At 41.3% G+C, this 16110-nt stretch overlaps 1 protein-coding gene across 1 annotated transcript in view; it reads right to left on the reverse strand.

The window, feature by feature from the left end:
- LOC119176993 (uncharacterized) overlaps nucleotides 1–14333 on the reverse strand; it is a 35244-nt gene extending 20911 nt beyond the window's left edge. Inside the window, exon 1 of the mRNA XM_075878396.1 lies at nucleotides 14260–14333. Coding sequence (XP_075734511.1) covers nucleotides 14260–14280 — 21 coding nt within the window. The 5' untranslated portion in view covers nucleotides 14281–14333. The remainder of the gene's footprint in view (nucleotides 1–14259) is intronic.
- Between the last annotated feature and the right edge of the window lie 1777 nt (nucleotides 14334–16110).

Consider the following 16110-nt stretch of genomic DNA (forward strand, 5'->3'; position numbering starts at 1 on the left):
CTCCACTTCAAAAAATAAAAAGAGCAATATTAGACATGCAGATTTTTTTGGCGCGTGCTATTGTCATGCTTGTATTTTGCAAGGCATGCGTGTCTACATGCGACACTGATGTATTTGTCGGAACTCCCGTGGACCTTCTCTTCATCAAATTACCAGCGCGTGTTTCTTTATAAATGGGAATGTTACCACCGGAACCTAAATGGTGTACTTTAACCACATGCTCAACGTCATTTTGGTATACCTCATATTAAACGTGCCCGGTATTGCCCCCACAAACTTCTTCGGGGAGTTTTGTGCGGATGCTGAATTCTCGAGGCTGATATTGGCGTGATTTATTCACGGCGCTCCGCGTTCATCATCAGTCGAATCTTTCATCTGGTCTAAAGAAAAAAGCAGATGAAACTTACGGGTGCAACGTCAATTAGGTGAATCTGTTTATTTTTTCAGGGTTCTGTATGCAAAAGCAGTAGCTATGAGGAATCGACATAAGAGCAACGCATTCAACAGGCAATGTGCCTAATGACAAATTATTACTCAGTAAAATACTTTCCACAAGCGGAGCATTGTTTAGGGCTACCGACGTTATTTATGCAATCGTACAAAACTAGGGAAACTTCCGTGCACATAACATCGCGTTTTATCAAATGCCTGTTCCACGCTACAGCTATATGGACGAGGTGATTGTTTTAGGTAGAGAAAGCGTGCATAAATATCAGAAAACGCATTTTGTCATGGTGTTACTGAAATAAATCTGAATGCAAAGCTTGACTTAGGTTGCTATTCAGTCGATGTGACTGCTAGTATTCCCTTTTCTTGCTTAGAATAACTAAAAAGTTCCCATTCAAACTCAGCTGATGATAGATTGGTGTGTTCAATACTGTGGAGCATTTCTCAACATTAGGAGTCCAAGCCAGCGTGTACAATGCCTCTTCAGCAGTCCTTGTTCATTAGGTTAAGTCATGTTCACGTCCTCTATAGTGAAATCTGCATATGTATCAGCTATTGGCTCGACTGAAATTTTGGAGCCCGTAGGCAGCTAAAAGAGAAATGAATGCTTGGAGGAAAATTTTCCACAAACATACATCTCCAAGAGGTATGGCATCGGTAGCCTTCGTCAACAAAGGAGGTGAAACGTCTGTGCTGGTAATTACCATGCCGTCGTGAATACGAATGAAACCATCTCTTCAGTCGTCAACGGCAGCACACTGTTCTGTCCTCACTCAGGCAATGCATTGCTAAACCTATTCCAGAGCGTACCGTCACGCCATTTGTCGTAACTTCCCTGTTTGAAAACAGGATGTTAAAACATTAATTTGGCAGTGGTAGAAATTGTTCGTGGGTGATTGCTAAACTTTTTTTTGCAGTCGCTTCTCTACTAACTAAAATTTCCAATTCTTTACATGCAATCAAAAAAGAATATGGTGGATTGAGTGACTGCACGTACTGATCCTGTATTTTAATTAGAGCATTAATGTCTGCTGAGGTGATGCTACCAAGCACCGATCATGTGACAAAAGGGAAATAATCGTGCCAACCGAGAAGCAGGCTTTCCTAAAGCTTTTGTTTCTATAAGTAAAGGTGAGGCAACTTCATGCTTGCTTGAAATTCTTTATGACGTCGTCTCCTTACGGGCAACAATTGAAGAGTCTATATTTATAAAACTTGACACTATTTTGCCATCTGAAGTTACGAAGAACTCCCACTGTAACGAAGGACGATTAAATTACCTGTGCTAACGAAGTCTTAGCACATGTAATATAATCGGTAATATAATGAGTTAACATACCTTTCTTGGCTTGAAAATAAGTGAAAATAACCCACATGCTTCACAAACACACACATCCTGTGTACAGGCTTCCCAATACAATATGTAATGTTTCAGTCATATTGCGTGGTACATGCGTACATTTACATAGGGCGTCTAAACATGAGGTTCTCACAACGACTTCATTGTTTAAAGTAAGCCACCCGTTACAATTGGCAAGTACGTTGCTGCTCCTATTCCCTTAAGACCACGTAGTACGTGCATAGAAAGTTCTAAAACATTTCAAGCGCATAATTGGTCGTTGTTTAAAGCATTATACTGATTAAACAAAAGTCAGCCATATCAAAAACCTTTCCTGACATAAGATGCTTTCCTCTTTATCGATTACATTATAGTAATCCACAATTTGAAATTCTCGACTATTATCATATTATTATACAATAATGTACAAAATTTTGTATTGTGGTTTCCAAAAGAAAAAATATGCAAGACGTGGTTTAAGTACGCACTAAAAACAAGCTACCACTGTCGCGTTCATCTCTTAAAAGCTAACTTTAAGGGTTCCAAACTAATAATATTATTATCAACATTATTACTCATAGTATATTATTATTACGTGCTCGTCATCTTACATTCACAAAAGAAACAATTCTTAAGTTCATTTAACCTACATACCCAAAAAAAGAAGTATAGGTAAGAGCTGTCGTGCAGTGGAGTGTCGTGACTTAGGTTTGAATTTTTCAGGTGTGCTATACTTGGTCCATTAGCAAGTCTACTACACCCGGCAGGCATTATACGTAAAAACGGGTTCGCAAAGATTGATCGACCGACGTTCTGTTTTCATTGTGAGTGGCATTTCGATCAAAGTTTTAAAGAATATGTTGGAACGGGCTTGTTCGTAACACTTGGCAGCTTGAACAAATTTTAACGTCACTTTGCCGAAAATAAACCTGAAAATCTAGTGGCGTATACAGGTGCTTGTGTTTTTGACGGATTTCAGAAAAACCACTTGCGCTCAGAAGAGCACGGCTCGTAAACTTCTAAATTAAGTTTTTCCACTGAGTGAGTCTCCGTCTCTAAAATACACTCACAGATACGGAAGTCTATATGTATTTTACAAGGACGTATTTTACAAGGATGCTTATAATGTCAGATTAAAAAAAAAAACATCGTGTTCATTCCTGCGCTCTTGTTGTTCGAATGTCCAAAATCCTATTTCATTTCCGTTCTTCTCTTTCTATTTTGTGTATATCCCGGGCACTCTGCAAATGCTAAGAGCAGTACGTGCGAGCCACCTCGAACGCACCAGTGGTTTGAAGTTGCCACTCTGGAATCGGAACGAATTGGAAATTATCGCACAATTCTGCGACATCGGAATGCAACAGCGACAAAGCTTGGAGGAATGAAACTACGGCTTTTGCTAAAGTAGAGCACATTTTCGTGGACGTGCTGTTTTTCGAACTTTAATCATTAGTAAGTCTGAGAAAGGAATTTAACAATAAAGCAGTAATATAAAAAGGCTAGGTTGAATACAAGCTAAGTGCATTCAAATATAACACGCCAGGTATAATTCTGTCTTTATATTGACTGTGTTGCTCTAAAGTTTTTCTTTATTCTTCGCGTAACTATGGCTCTTTGCCATGATATTTGTCTTGCGGGACTATATAGGGTGGCGGCATATCCACCTTCCACCTTGTGATCCCCCCCCCCCCCTCAGTGGCACCTCAGCCGCCTGCTGTCTCCCCATCCTTCACTTTGTGTTTGCTTCGCTGCCGTCTGTTACTCAGACGCATATTCGAAAAAGTGCTTCTCTAAGTAGTGATGCGTATTATCTCTGGTATGATGCTCGTGTTTACTTAAAGCTTTCGTGTGGGGGGTGGGGGTGGGAGTAATGTATGTCGAGACTGCATGCGCCACATATTACTGCCCCCTTTTTTTGCATGCCCCCTCCACCCTGCCTACGCACGTGTGTGTCTTTGCTTGAAACACTAGTGCAAAAGTTTGTAGCTCAGCGCAGTGCAGATTCGAACACGATGAACTGCGTGCAATGAACTGTTGTACAAGATTAAGAGTACAGAAAGATGGAATAGGCTTTGAAAGCATTGGTTCGGGTAGTTAGCCAAAGCAGGTGATCCCACGTATCGAAGGCGGCAGCTCCCCGAATCCCTACATGTCGGTTCACTAAGTTGTCATTTTGGCATTAACTCAATAAAGATTGAACAATATTAAAACATCACCCTTCGTTCAAACATGCACTCTTAGAAAGAAAGGTCTGTCAATTCGCCAGCTATGATAATAAACGTTTATTCGTTACAAAAAGTACTAACCTCCCGGTGAATGAAGGTAGTAAAGTGCCGATGAGTTAAACTTGCTAGTTTGCTTAGTAGTTTGTGATTATTGCTGACTCGAATAATTATTACATTACAGAATATTTAGTTAACGGGCATTTCTACGTGCATGTACGTTGTCACATTAAGATAAATATTACAAATATATATATATATATATATATATATATATATATATATATATATATATATATATATATATATATATATATATATATATATATATATATATATATATATATATATATGATACTAAGCAAACTGAGATTGTCCACGTTGTTTTTTATGTGCCCACTAACTGCATCATGTAATTACCATAGAAAGTACGCATCACAGCAATACACATCACATCAAGGCAGGAACGAATCACAGACAAATACATACAGCAAACACATATATGTGTGCGTTTGTATGTATGTACAAAATATCAAGGCCTAGCAGGTATTGTGGCTCCGCCGCTGTGGTGTAGTGGATAAGGTGCTCGGCTGCGGACCCGTAGGTAGCGAAATCAAATACCGGCTTCGGCGGCTGCATTTTAGACGGAGGCGAAAATGCTGTAAGCCCGTGGGCTCAAATTTGGGGGCATGGTAGAGAGCTCCAGGTGGTCGAAATTTCCGGAGACCTCCACTACGCCGTCTCCTATGACCTGATGGCAGTTATGGGACGTTAAATTTGACCTATCAATTAAAAATAATTAGCCCGTATGGGATGCTGTAGCTGCCATTTGAAGGCTATTTATGCTCCTACTTCAGAGTAAGACAGTATATCAGTTAGAAGCCATGAAATTTAGAAAAGTAATGAACGTTTTTTATGTATGTTTGTCTTCACTTAGCACAACATTTTCATTCCAAACTAATTGATAAAATTAGGATTAGTTCAATTTTCACTTGAGATCGATTGTCAAGAAACATGAAATTATACGGTGGTTTTTACGAGAGATCTGGCAACGTATGTTGCGTTGTAGTTACCTGTAGTTGGAAAGACCAAGAAAGCATTTCTGGCTAGTAACGGCAAAAGTTTGAAGCTTTTCCAGCTGGTGGCTATATAAAAGATATGCCGCAAAGGTACTAAAATACGTTCGAAACAAGTAAATGCGTGAGTCGTCAATTGTTTACTAACTCTTTTTTAAAGTTGTGCTGCCCATGTGAATACTATAGGTACCGGGAGAACTGCCCCTATGGGAACTAGTAGTGTGGTTGTACTGCACGAGATAAGTCCCCAGGCTACTATTCCTCAACCGTGGTAACGAGTTTAGTGTAGTTTTGCAGTTTTCGCGCATCCGATGACATTCTGATGACATAACATTAATGTTGTTACAATCATTCTCAACTCAATAAAGCTATGAATATATACCTTTCCAACGTTGAGGAATTGTAAGAATGGAATTGACCTATCTGGCTGTTCCCGGAGTGGGAATGGGCTCAGTTTTTTTTTCATCCCGAGGAATTAAGAAGAATGAAATTACGACAAGCTGGAATTCCTCGGAATGGAATTGGAACGAAATGAATGTGTTCATTCTGCAACACTTGAACGCACACGATGCAAGAGTGTGCTCAATCCTTGTTTAAATTTGAGGCCTGGCGCAAATAGTTTATACTAAATCCAGCCTGGAATCTCAACCACGTGTAGCTTAACAGTTTATTGGCTGTAACTTTTGTTTATAAAAGGCTACTTTTCACGTGAGTACCAAATTTATCATTGCAAAGTAAGTGTAGCAAGACAATAGTGTAGCGAGATATTCTGTTTGCGTAGATATAGCAGTGAGTCGGAAGGGCTTTTCATTTTTGAACAAGGCCTTTTCACTGAAAGAAATCGCCTTTCTTCCGTTTAATCTTTTTGCGTGATTCAAGTCATGCCCCCAGAAGATGTGCCGTTTCTTGCAGAAAGTTTTTCATTTTTGGATGCTAACTGTATTTGTATTGTTGATTGATATGCGGGGTTTAACGTCCCAAAACCACCATATGATTATGAGAGACGCCGTAGTGGAGGGCTCCGGAAATTTCGACCACCTGTGGTTCTTTAATGTGCACCCAAATCTGAGTACACGGGCCTACAACATTTCCGCCTCCATCGAAAATGCAGCCGCCGCAGCCGGGATTCGAACCCGCGCCTTGCGGGTCAGCAGGCGAGTACCTTAGCCACTAGACCACCGCGGCGGGGCTGTATTTGTATTGTAGAAACCGCCGTCATATATGAATTATGCGTTGGAATATTGTTACAATATATAGGATAAAGGTTCAACGCATGTAAATCAAAATTTCAAAATTCTAGTCGGTTGGAGTTTCTAGCCTACCGGAAAAGTGGGAGCTGCATTAGTGGCCTCTAGGACTGCAAAGGATTTTGACAAATCTCACACATTGCGAAAGCTTTATTCAAAAATATTTCGAGAATTGTGGAGGAGATATTGCGAGAAAACGCTGCCTCGTTCCTCCTGCTGTCTCAGTCATGCGACTAAAAGAAGCCAGCCCAACGATGCCAACGACACACCACCCACGGATTCACGAACGTCCGACGCCGCATAAGCGGTTTAGGAGCACTCTTTAAAAGGTAAGCGGTGCTCTCTTTTCCCGTTTCAACAGGCAAAAGTAAAGCGAAGCATAGGATAGGCTTCGGCAAGTAAAACTTGCCGAAGCCAATCCATAATAACAGCTGCTTATGATGGTGGCTTGTATACTCGAAAAACTTGGAAGACGCTTGAGCTTCGCATATAAGAGTGGGACGTGATTACGTAATCGGGCCGAGATTACATCACCTTTTCACTCGTTTGCATTGCTTCGCTCATTGATGGACACCAAACCATGCCGCTAGGACAGGAACGGCTACGCAACTAGCACTCACCGTTTAAACTCTTCTAGAATGTCTGCTACAAGTGTAGCTGCGTGTGGTCCCTACGTCCAAATTCATCATTTTGTGAAGTAGCAAAGTGTCCACTGCACGTCTGTAAGGCAATGCGCGAATCCACACTGCTTCATACTCTGCTGATGCTGTGAATGGTGGTTACAAATAATTGACTGTACGCTTAGGAATTGGTGAGCTTTAAAAAGCCTATTAGTTGCGTAAATGCAATGATGTGGCACTTAATTGGTACGGTTCCACCTTCTGCTCCGCAATATTACATCTCTCCACACACCTTTCCGACTACATGTCACTTGCATGGACGAGAAGGGCACCAAATCGGTCTTGTGGATTCGTCGTAAAATGGCTTCTAGCATAGCGCAGGAAGAAACGAGAATGAAAGATGAAGTGCCGTACGAACATAAGGAATCGTGCGCACTTATCACTTCATATGTTGCCCCCGTCTTTTCCCGCGTGCTACAAGCCATGGTATAGTTTTTTATACAAAGTACATTCAAGGCGTCACTACGTTCTGTGGTGTAATATCTCCTTTCACGCAGAATTTTTATTGACATCTGTAGCGCTTTCTTGCTCCCCAAAAGACCAATTTTTCGCTCAAAAACAACGCCCCTGAAGCCGACACCGGTATTTTTATGTTGTGGGGGCATTATTGCGATTTTGTAAAGGCAAAATTTATTCGTCAGAGCTCAGTTGTACAGGCTGGAGCTCTCCAACCACAAGCAACACCTTCTTTTGCGAGATATACGCTCTATATATCAATCACAGCTGTAAACGTTACCCAGACGCCGTGTAATCATTCGTGACCAGGAATTTGCAACAGATTTTCTCGTTTTCATAAGGCAACATAAACTAATATTCATGAAACCATAATGGGGGCAGGTCTACAGACTGTTCCAAGCTCAACAGTGACTCCTCATGTGTCTAGTTTGGTTCGCCGATCCCGCCCGACTACCCTTTGCCGACAGCTACTGCCGCTTTCGCCACCATCCAACGCCTTGCATTCGGAGAGCCAATGAGACGCAGAGGTGATGAATGCGGCAGCGAATGTTGCGTGGCTACAAATACCATCATATGCCACTCATGAACAGCCAGTGAAAAACCACTTGAAAATTTTAAACCTTCGACTGATCATCTCTGGAATGAAGGTCTTTATGTCATTGCTCTACCCATGTCATTGAAGATTACAATACGCCCACTCCTCGATGAAATGTCAACTTCATCAGCTGGAAGAGCACTTTAAGCTTTAGATACTTTGGAGTCAGTCCTTGAAGCCCACATTAACATAATAGATTCTAGCGAACATTGCTTAAGACAATTGCAGATGAACCAGACCATGAAATATTTCTCAGTTTGGGACCCTCTCAGAATTTTCCCCTCTGTGATCTTTTGAGAAACAATACTACTTGTGCGTGCATATGAGTTTTCTCTCATTACATCTATCATGAAATGTCACACTTTAATAAGACTTTAATAAGGCTGTCATCAATGGAACTGTTGAAATGCTACCTTATGGTATATTTCCATGCACGAAATGACGGACGTGAGAGTCTTGCATGAGATCTCTGGATAATAAGCCACTGATGAATAAGACAACATTAAGAAAAAACGGGTAAATGTAAGGGCTTGTTTTCCTTGGTTAGTCACAATATTATGGAGAACTAACAGAAAATAATACCGAGAAACATATAAAAAAGTTTTTATTATTAGTTTTAACAGAAACGGGAAGAAAAAAAAGGACGAAACGATAACTTGCCACCGGCAGGTCAATACCAGGGGGAAGTTATCTTTTCCACCACTTTTCTTTCTTCACATTTACATACGATTAATTTTATTAACATTCCCCACAGTTTCCTTGGCATCATTGCCAGTTTGTTTTCCAAACTGGTTAACATCCCTGCGTTTCATCTCTTTGTTTTCCTTCCTGTCTGTAGTAATCAATAATATTAGGACAACATCATGTCTTCTTACGCAATGAGCATGCATGTTTCTAGCTATATTCAGGTGTATTCTCAGCAAGATATTACGCGCTGACATTGTCGTTTGTCTTTTGCCCTCCCCCTTAAGACAAATGTATGATTCATTTTCCGAAAGTATTACAGATATTCAAAGTTCAACCAACAGCAATTACTTTTTTTATTTATTTACCCCCAGGGCCTTTCGACATTGCAGAGGGAAGTTGGTTGCAGGAACAAAGATAGACAGCACCAATACCAAAAGTAACACAGTTCATAATTAGTACAAAGTTACCTAATCATAAAATGTTAGCTGAGTATGACAAATATTGCGCACAACAACAAAATAAACAATGATAAAATGCGTGAAATTCTGCTCATACAGTGTTCGCTGGTTATGTGAAATAGAGTTATGGAACAAAAACTGCAGTTTCCTTTAAAATAGGATGATCATATTGACAGGTGTATACCATTAAAAGTATGCCATAAAAATGGTCAGGTAACTATGATTCATACAAGCGCTTGTTACTGTACAATGTTGTGTAATGCTTTACAAAAATTGACGTTCATAATAATGCTTACAATATCAAGAGAAAGGTCTTTCCATTCGCGTGATATATAAGGTATGAATGATTTTGAAAAAAAAAGGTAATGTTACACGCATAAATTTAAACTTTTTGTCGATGATCAATACGGTGAGATAAGTAATGTAATCTTGACATGAATTCCGAATGGAATGTGGCATGGTGATATAGTTTATGAAAAAATGATAAGCGAAATATCTTACGTCGTGAAGTCAGTGATTCAAGATGCAGGCGTGATTTCATTGAAAATGCGCTGGATGTTCGGTTGTAGTCCCTTAGAATAAATTCCGACAACAGGTATTCTGGATTAGTTCAATGGATTTAATAAAGTTGAAGTGATAGGAGTCCCATATAGCTGAAGCGTACTCTAGTTTTGGCCTGGCCTCTCCATGGTGGTACAATGGCTGAGGTACTTGGATGCTGACCTGCATGTCACGAGATTGGACCGCGTTGGCAGCAGCTGCATTTTTGATGGAGACGAAAATGCTGTAGGCCCATGTGCTCAGGTTTGGGTGCACGTTAAGGAACCACAGGTGGTCGAAATTTCTGGAGCCCTCCACTATGACACCTCTCATTGTCATATAGTGATTTGGGACGTTAAATTCCACATATCTATCTAATTTTGGCCTGATCAATGTTTTATCAAGTAGTAATAATAATGATGATGAAGCGCTAGAAAAGTTACGGCGAAAATAAACCAACGAACGATTGGCTTGATTAGTTATGCATTCGATATGTTTTTTCATGCTATGTTAGATGTTATATGCACACCGAATTATTTATGTGCGTTCGTAATTTTTCTAATAATGTGTTATTCAGATGGTGTATGGGCAGGTTACCATTCAAGATAGATGTTCTCAAAAATTTATACTTGGTAATGTTAAGCTCCATTTGCCACAGATGACACCAGTTGCATACGTACTTTAGATTGGACTGAAGAGTAGATATATCATGTGGTGAAGTTATTTCTCTATAAATTACACACTCACCTGCGAACAACTGCATATTAGAGGTAACTGCTGAGGTGATACTATTATTATAGATAACGAATAAAAAGCCCAAGACCGAACCTTTTGGCACTTCGGCCGAACGATATTACGTGGTGAGTCAAGATTATTATCTGTTATGAACTGGAAGCGTTCAACGAAGAGCGACTCAAATAATTTTACAAGGTTACGATCAAGGCTTACTATGCTTGTATGCTTAGTTTATGGAGTAAACGTTTATGGCTAAGCTTATTCAATGCTTTTGAAATTCTAAGAAATGCAATCAGCAGGAGATGAGGGGTGAAGTATGTCGTGAAGTTTATGAGTGAACAAAAATAATTGCGACTCACAAAATAAGGTTTTTTGAAATTCGTGTTGTGGAGGAGTAAATAATGAGTTTTATTCAAGGAAATTCATCAGATGAGTGAAAATAACATATTAAATAAAGTTACAGCACGTGCCAATAACGGCACGGCACGATAATTTACAGGTGAGGTTTTGCTTCCAGATTTATGAAAAGCAATAGTTTCTCCTGTTTTCACGCAAGTGTAAGTGTGGTTGTGTCTAGTGATTGCTGGAAAATTTTTGTTGGTACAATAGAGCTATACAAGGAGGTGTTTTTAGGCAATTCGCAGCAGATATTTTTGCAGCCTGGAAAAAATGCATTATTTAAATGAATGTGTTAGCCGAACGATACCAGCAACCTCGACAATTATAGAATGAAATGGAAAAACTTTATTTTCGTCCTGCAGGACGCGCTCATCGCGTAGCGGGTGGCGACATCGGTAAATAGGTATAACTCCTCAGTGTAGGCGGAGTAATATCGATAGTTTGCGAGAAGTTCGTTACAGAAACATTGTTCAGGAGAGTTGCGCAATGATTTCCTGAAACAGGGTTGCCGGAAGAATTGTTAGGAATGATAAAATAATCGCCAACAGGATGAATGGAACGCCCGAATTTTTCGACCTTGGTTTTATTATCGATGACAAAAATGTTTTTTCGCGTGATTGAGGGCGGCTACATACGCGTTGATTGCTAGTGCGTATAGTTTCCAACGAGAGTCGGTGGGCGATTACTTCGCCGAACGATAAAAAAGCTTTTTTTGGTTGGACAACCGTTTCAAAGTACTATTATACCACGGCGCACGTGGATTACATGTCAGGGCACAAGTTGTAATGCAATTGTTTGTTAGACGCTGTACCTCAGCCGCGAACATGTCCCAGCGTGACGACACTGTGCGGTTATCGAAGTCCTTAAGAAATTTGTTCAAAAAGTCACACGATTCCTTAATTATTTCTTCGAAATTGGCTTTTTTTGTAATTTCTGATAAAGCTGGTTTGTTTTTCGGAAGTTTTTGAAAATGAACATTAGGAGGGATAGCAATCATAAAATGATCACTAAGACCTAGTAAACAATAAATATCCGAAGCATTACCAGGACACTTCGTTAAGATCAAAACAAGGGTGCTAGAGGAATTCAGTGTAATTTTTATTTTGATTGGCACCAAAAAGTAGAGCAAAAACTCGAAAATTCTTGTGAATCAAAAGTTGTTACGATAACTTGGCTATCTTCGCACGTAATGTGAAAAAAATTGAAGCCAGCCAGCATAAAAAGGGGCGTAGAAAGAGAAAAAAGAATGCTGAACTTAAAAATTTGTTGAGGAATGGGAAAAAACGCTTGGATGACTTTAGGAATTACACCCTTTCAGCCTACAAAACGAAGTCAATAAGAAGAATAATTACTGCAACAGCACCATCACTTGCTGTATGAAAAATTCAAGAAAGGTCCAATAAAACGTCAGCCATAAAGATAAAATCCTGGTGCATCCTGATAATTTTTTGCAGCAAAGTATAAAATAAAGGAACGATAAATTTTCTTTGAACTAAATCTATATTAGCGGCAGGCTTCTTCCTAACTACGAAAACGGTATGTTAAGTGATGATTTCGTTGGCTGAAGCAGTAGATTGTTGTGCGAATAAATCAAAGTTACTCAAAATAGAGATCCCTGCATCGGGCCTATTCATGAAAATTGTAGCATGTCAGGTCCCCGCATATCTCTCTATCGACGTTGATATCATAAAAGATCGCTATAGTACACAACTTTCTCTTCTCTAAGGTATCATTGCACAGGCACAGTTCATGAGGTTTACGAAAGAACTGGCACGGCAATTTCAATACAATTCGCGTCACCATACCTTCATAGATTCAGAAAAAAATGATAATGGCTATTCTTGCCACAATCGTTTTCAGCCTACATCATCATCCTCATCATCAGCCTGACTACACCCACTGCAGGACAAAGGCATCTCCAATGTTCCGCCAGTTAACTCGGTCCTGTGCTTTCTGCTGCCAATTTCTACCCGCAAACTTCTTAATATCATCTGCCCACCTAACCTTCTGTCTCCCCCTAATCTGCTTGCCTTCTCTGGGTGCATAATCAGATATATAATATGATCATGTACCTCGAGTGGCTAAAGTACATAATAATACTATATGTCATGGCCTGTCAAGTTGGCTTGTGCATATCTTACAAAAATCGAAAGAAATGCATGTATGCAGGACGCATGAAAAACTACAAAGGCACTGACTTTGGCCTGCCATATTTCCCGCGCTCTTTGTTAGCGTTATTTGCACCAATACCTGAACAAGCCACCATCGAGTGGTAGGCTTGTTACTATGAATGAATCTATACAAAATAGATTCCGTAAAGCAGAGTGATGAGCATAAAACAAATCCCTCTTTGTTGCTGGCATCACTGATGCGCGCGAACTAAGCCGATGCAGTTCAAAGGGAATTTCACGGTTTCACTGCGACGTCGCATTTCGCTAAGTGCGTGAAGCTGCAGTGTAGCTAAGTAACTTTTATTTTTTGAGTAGAAACGAAGCTCCCTATGCGTAAAAATTAAATCGCTAACTTGAGACACGACGTTACATTGCAGTCATAAAGAGCCCGATAAAATATTTTCAACCAGCTGCGTACACCAACATCCAAACAAAGACAACACTAAGCAAAGTATATTTTCAGTAACATCATGACGATAATATTTGGCGATTATTTCGCAACAGCCACCATTCAGTTTAGGAACTGTTACGCTGTCAATAAAGAGAAGATGTAGATAGGTACTTGTGGGTTTAAAAACACCGAACAAAAACCCTAATGTGCGGAGGGTGATAAATTCAGTGTGTATATTTGCATATCTTATGTCCGGTACGCTGCAAACTTATTTAAAACGTTATGAATAGAGCGTAAAAGCTTTACTGCAGGATATCTCGAATGGGCATATAGGTATAGATAATTTTTTTCCGGAGGAATTTCTTTTCTCCTGCATATATAGTAGGAAAGAGTACGTATTTAGTTTAACTTATTTCACGTACATCGCTGTGCTTAAACAGCTTTTAAATTATTTTTAAAACTTCCGCAGATGCTTCGAGAAACTTTGGTTGCTCTCAGTGAAGGCTCAGCCTAGTTTAAAACAACCGTGCTCGCTAACTTTGATGCAGGAAAACGTCATATGCCTGCCGACGGGATAACAGTTGTCACACTACTTCAAGAACTTTCTGACACTGGACGTCACGAAAACAGTGCGAAAATTAACGCAGCTCTTACTCCTGCCACTTTCTTCGGAGTTTGCGAAAAAGTCCTATACGAGAGACAAGACGCTCACAGATGATAAAAGCATGGTTACCATTTCATTGGAAAGTGAATCTTGCTATCGTGAGAAAAAAAATGTGGCAGAAGGCATATTTGGCAGAAAATTCAGAGGCTTACGAGTCGGGGCGCTCCACTCATGATTGAGGTCGATCGCTTCGCCAGTCGTTTCTCTCACGGTGCTTGCCGGCGATGAATAGCCACGCTGCCCGCGTAAAGCGTCGCTTTTTCTACGCTGACAGGCGCTAAGCGGCACGTGACTCGATGACGTCTAGAACGCGCGCGCCGTCGATTGGTCAAACCCGGAAGAACAACTTGGGAACCCAAACGCGGGCGCGCGGCGTTCCCGGCGGGCTGACGGCGACAGGTGAGGCTGCACCGATCTCCCTCCTCCTCCTACCCGCCGGTCGGCCCGCGTCGTGAGCTCCGACCGACGGTGGCTTATCGAGGAACACGGGACGCACGAGCAGTGCGCACGATTCTGTCAATGCACGGAATGTGGGGCCCGCCATGCATTTGCCGCTGCTGTCGTCGTCCTGAACGTTTCCGCTACGCAGCATCGTTCAAGATGGGGCCCGAAAAAGACAGCCACAAAGCGGGGGCCATCCTTGACTCACATCTTGATAGGGATGCGTGATTTGCGAGACCCCAGTGAACGAACGGCCTTGATTGTGGCCGACTCATTTGGGGAGGGATCTCAATGAAGACCAAGCCCATTGAGCGAAATCGCCGGTGGCGAGGCGGGGGCGGTTGGCTTTAGAAAGAGCGGAAAGCCGGTACCGTCTCCTCCCTTTTCTGCAGCAGGTTACACGTTTCCAACTTTTATGTATTCTTGGTACTGCGAACGCCACTTGGAGCCATCTGTCTTGCTCTCGAGCGCCGCATTCTGAATCCTCTGGTAGCGATGTCAGGTCATCTCCGCAGGCCGTTTCCGTGGAGTTGCTTCCTGGTTGGCACCCGCTGTCGCCACGATTACGCGTAGGATGGTCTACCACGTACAAGACTGGCGTTGTGTTCTAATAACACCAGCTGTTATGAAAAAACGAGAGAGGGGCTGGGCCGCGCATATTTTCTATTTTGCAAGTATATATACACGGACACATACAAACGCACGTACGAACGTTTAAACGTGTATGTTTGAACCCACCCCTGACAAGAAACGTTGACTACGCCCCCGCGTTGATTGATCGATTTGTGGTGTTTAACTTCCAAAACCACGATATGATTATGAGAGATGCCGTAGTGGAAATCTCCGTAAATTTCGACCACCTGGGGTTCTTTAACGTTCTTTAACTTTAGCACACGGGCCTACAACAATTCTGCCTTCATCGAAAATGCAGCCGCCGCTGCCGGGATTCGATCCCGTGACCTGCAGGTCAGCAGCCGAGCACCTTAGCCACTAGACCACCGCGGCGGGGCCGCGTGCGCGTGATGTGCTGGTGTATGCGTGCGTGAGTGTGTGTACGTATGCATATGTCGGTATTATCGTAAAAAGGAAACGTATACAACTTGCTAGGAGTAAGTGATTGGTATGCAATTAGTGCTGCTGAAGTAGCTGCAGCCAGATACCAACAAAAAACTAATAACAAAACTCCAATGTGTACACAGTCCTGAAGTTTTCACAGTAGTAGACTCGAGAACAAGACAATGCTAGTGCCTCACGGCATTAAATAGTTCAGCTTTGTCCGAGAGAGAGAGAGAGAGCAGAAGAGACCTGTACTAGCTGAGGAAGTAGGGATGAAGAATATGCTTCCGACTTGCCATACGCAGATAAAAGGAAGGCAAAAATGGGCCATACTGGCACACAAGAAGTATACCATGATCAGTGACAAGCTATTGAGGGACTATGGAGACGACGAAGTGGGCTCTATTGACCTCTTTTAAGTTTGCTTTTATGATTTGTGTAAGCCTTAGTTATTACTGAAGATATTTAAAGCAATTCATATCAAAAATTCTAGACCGATTCCCTGT

The sequence above is a fragment of the Rhipicephalus microplus genome, chromosome X, assembly GCF_043290135.1.
Source record: "Rhipicephalus microplus isolate Deutch F79 chromosome X, USDA_Rmic, whole genome shotgun sequence".
NCBI classification, from domain to species: domain Eukaryota; kingdom Metazoa; phylum Arthropoda; class Arachnida; order Ixodida; family Ixodidae; genus Rhipicephalus; species Rhipicephalus microplus.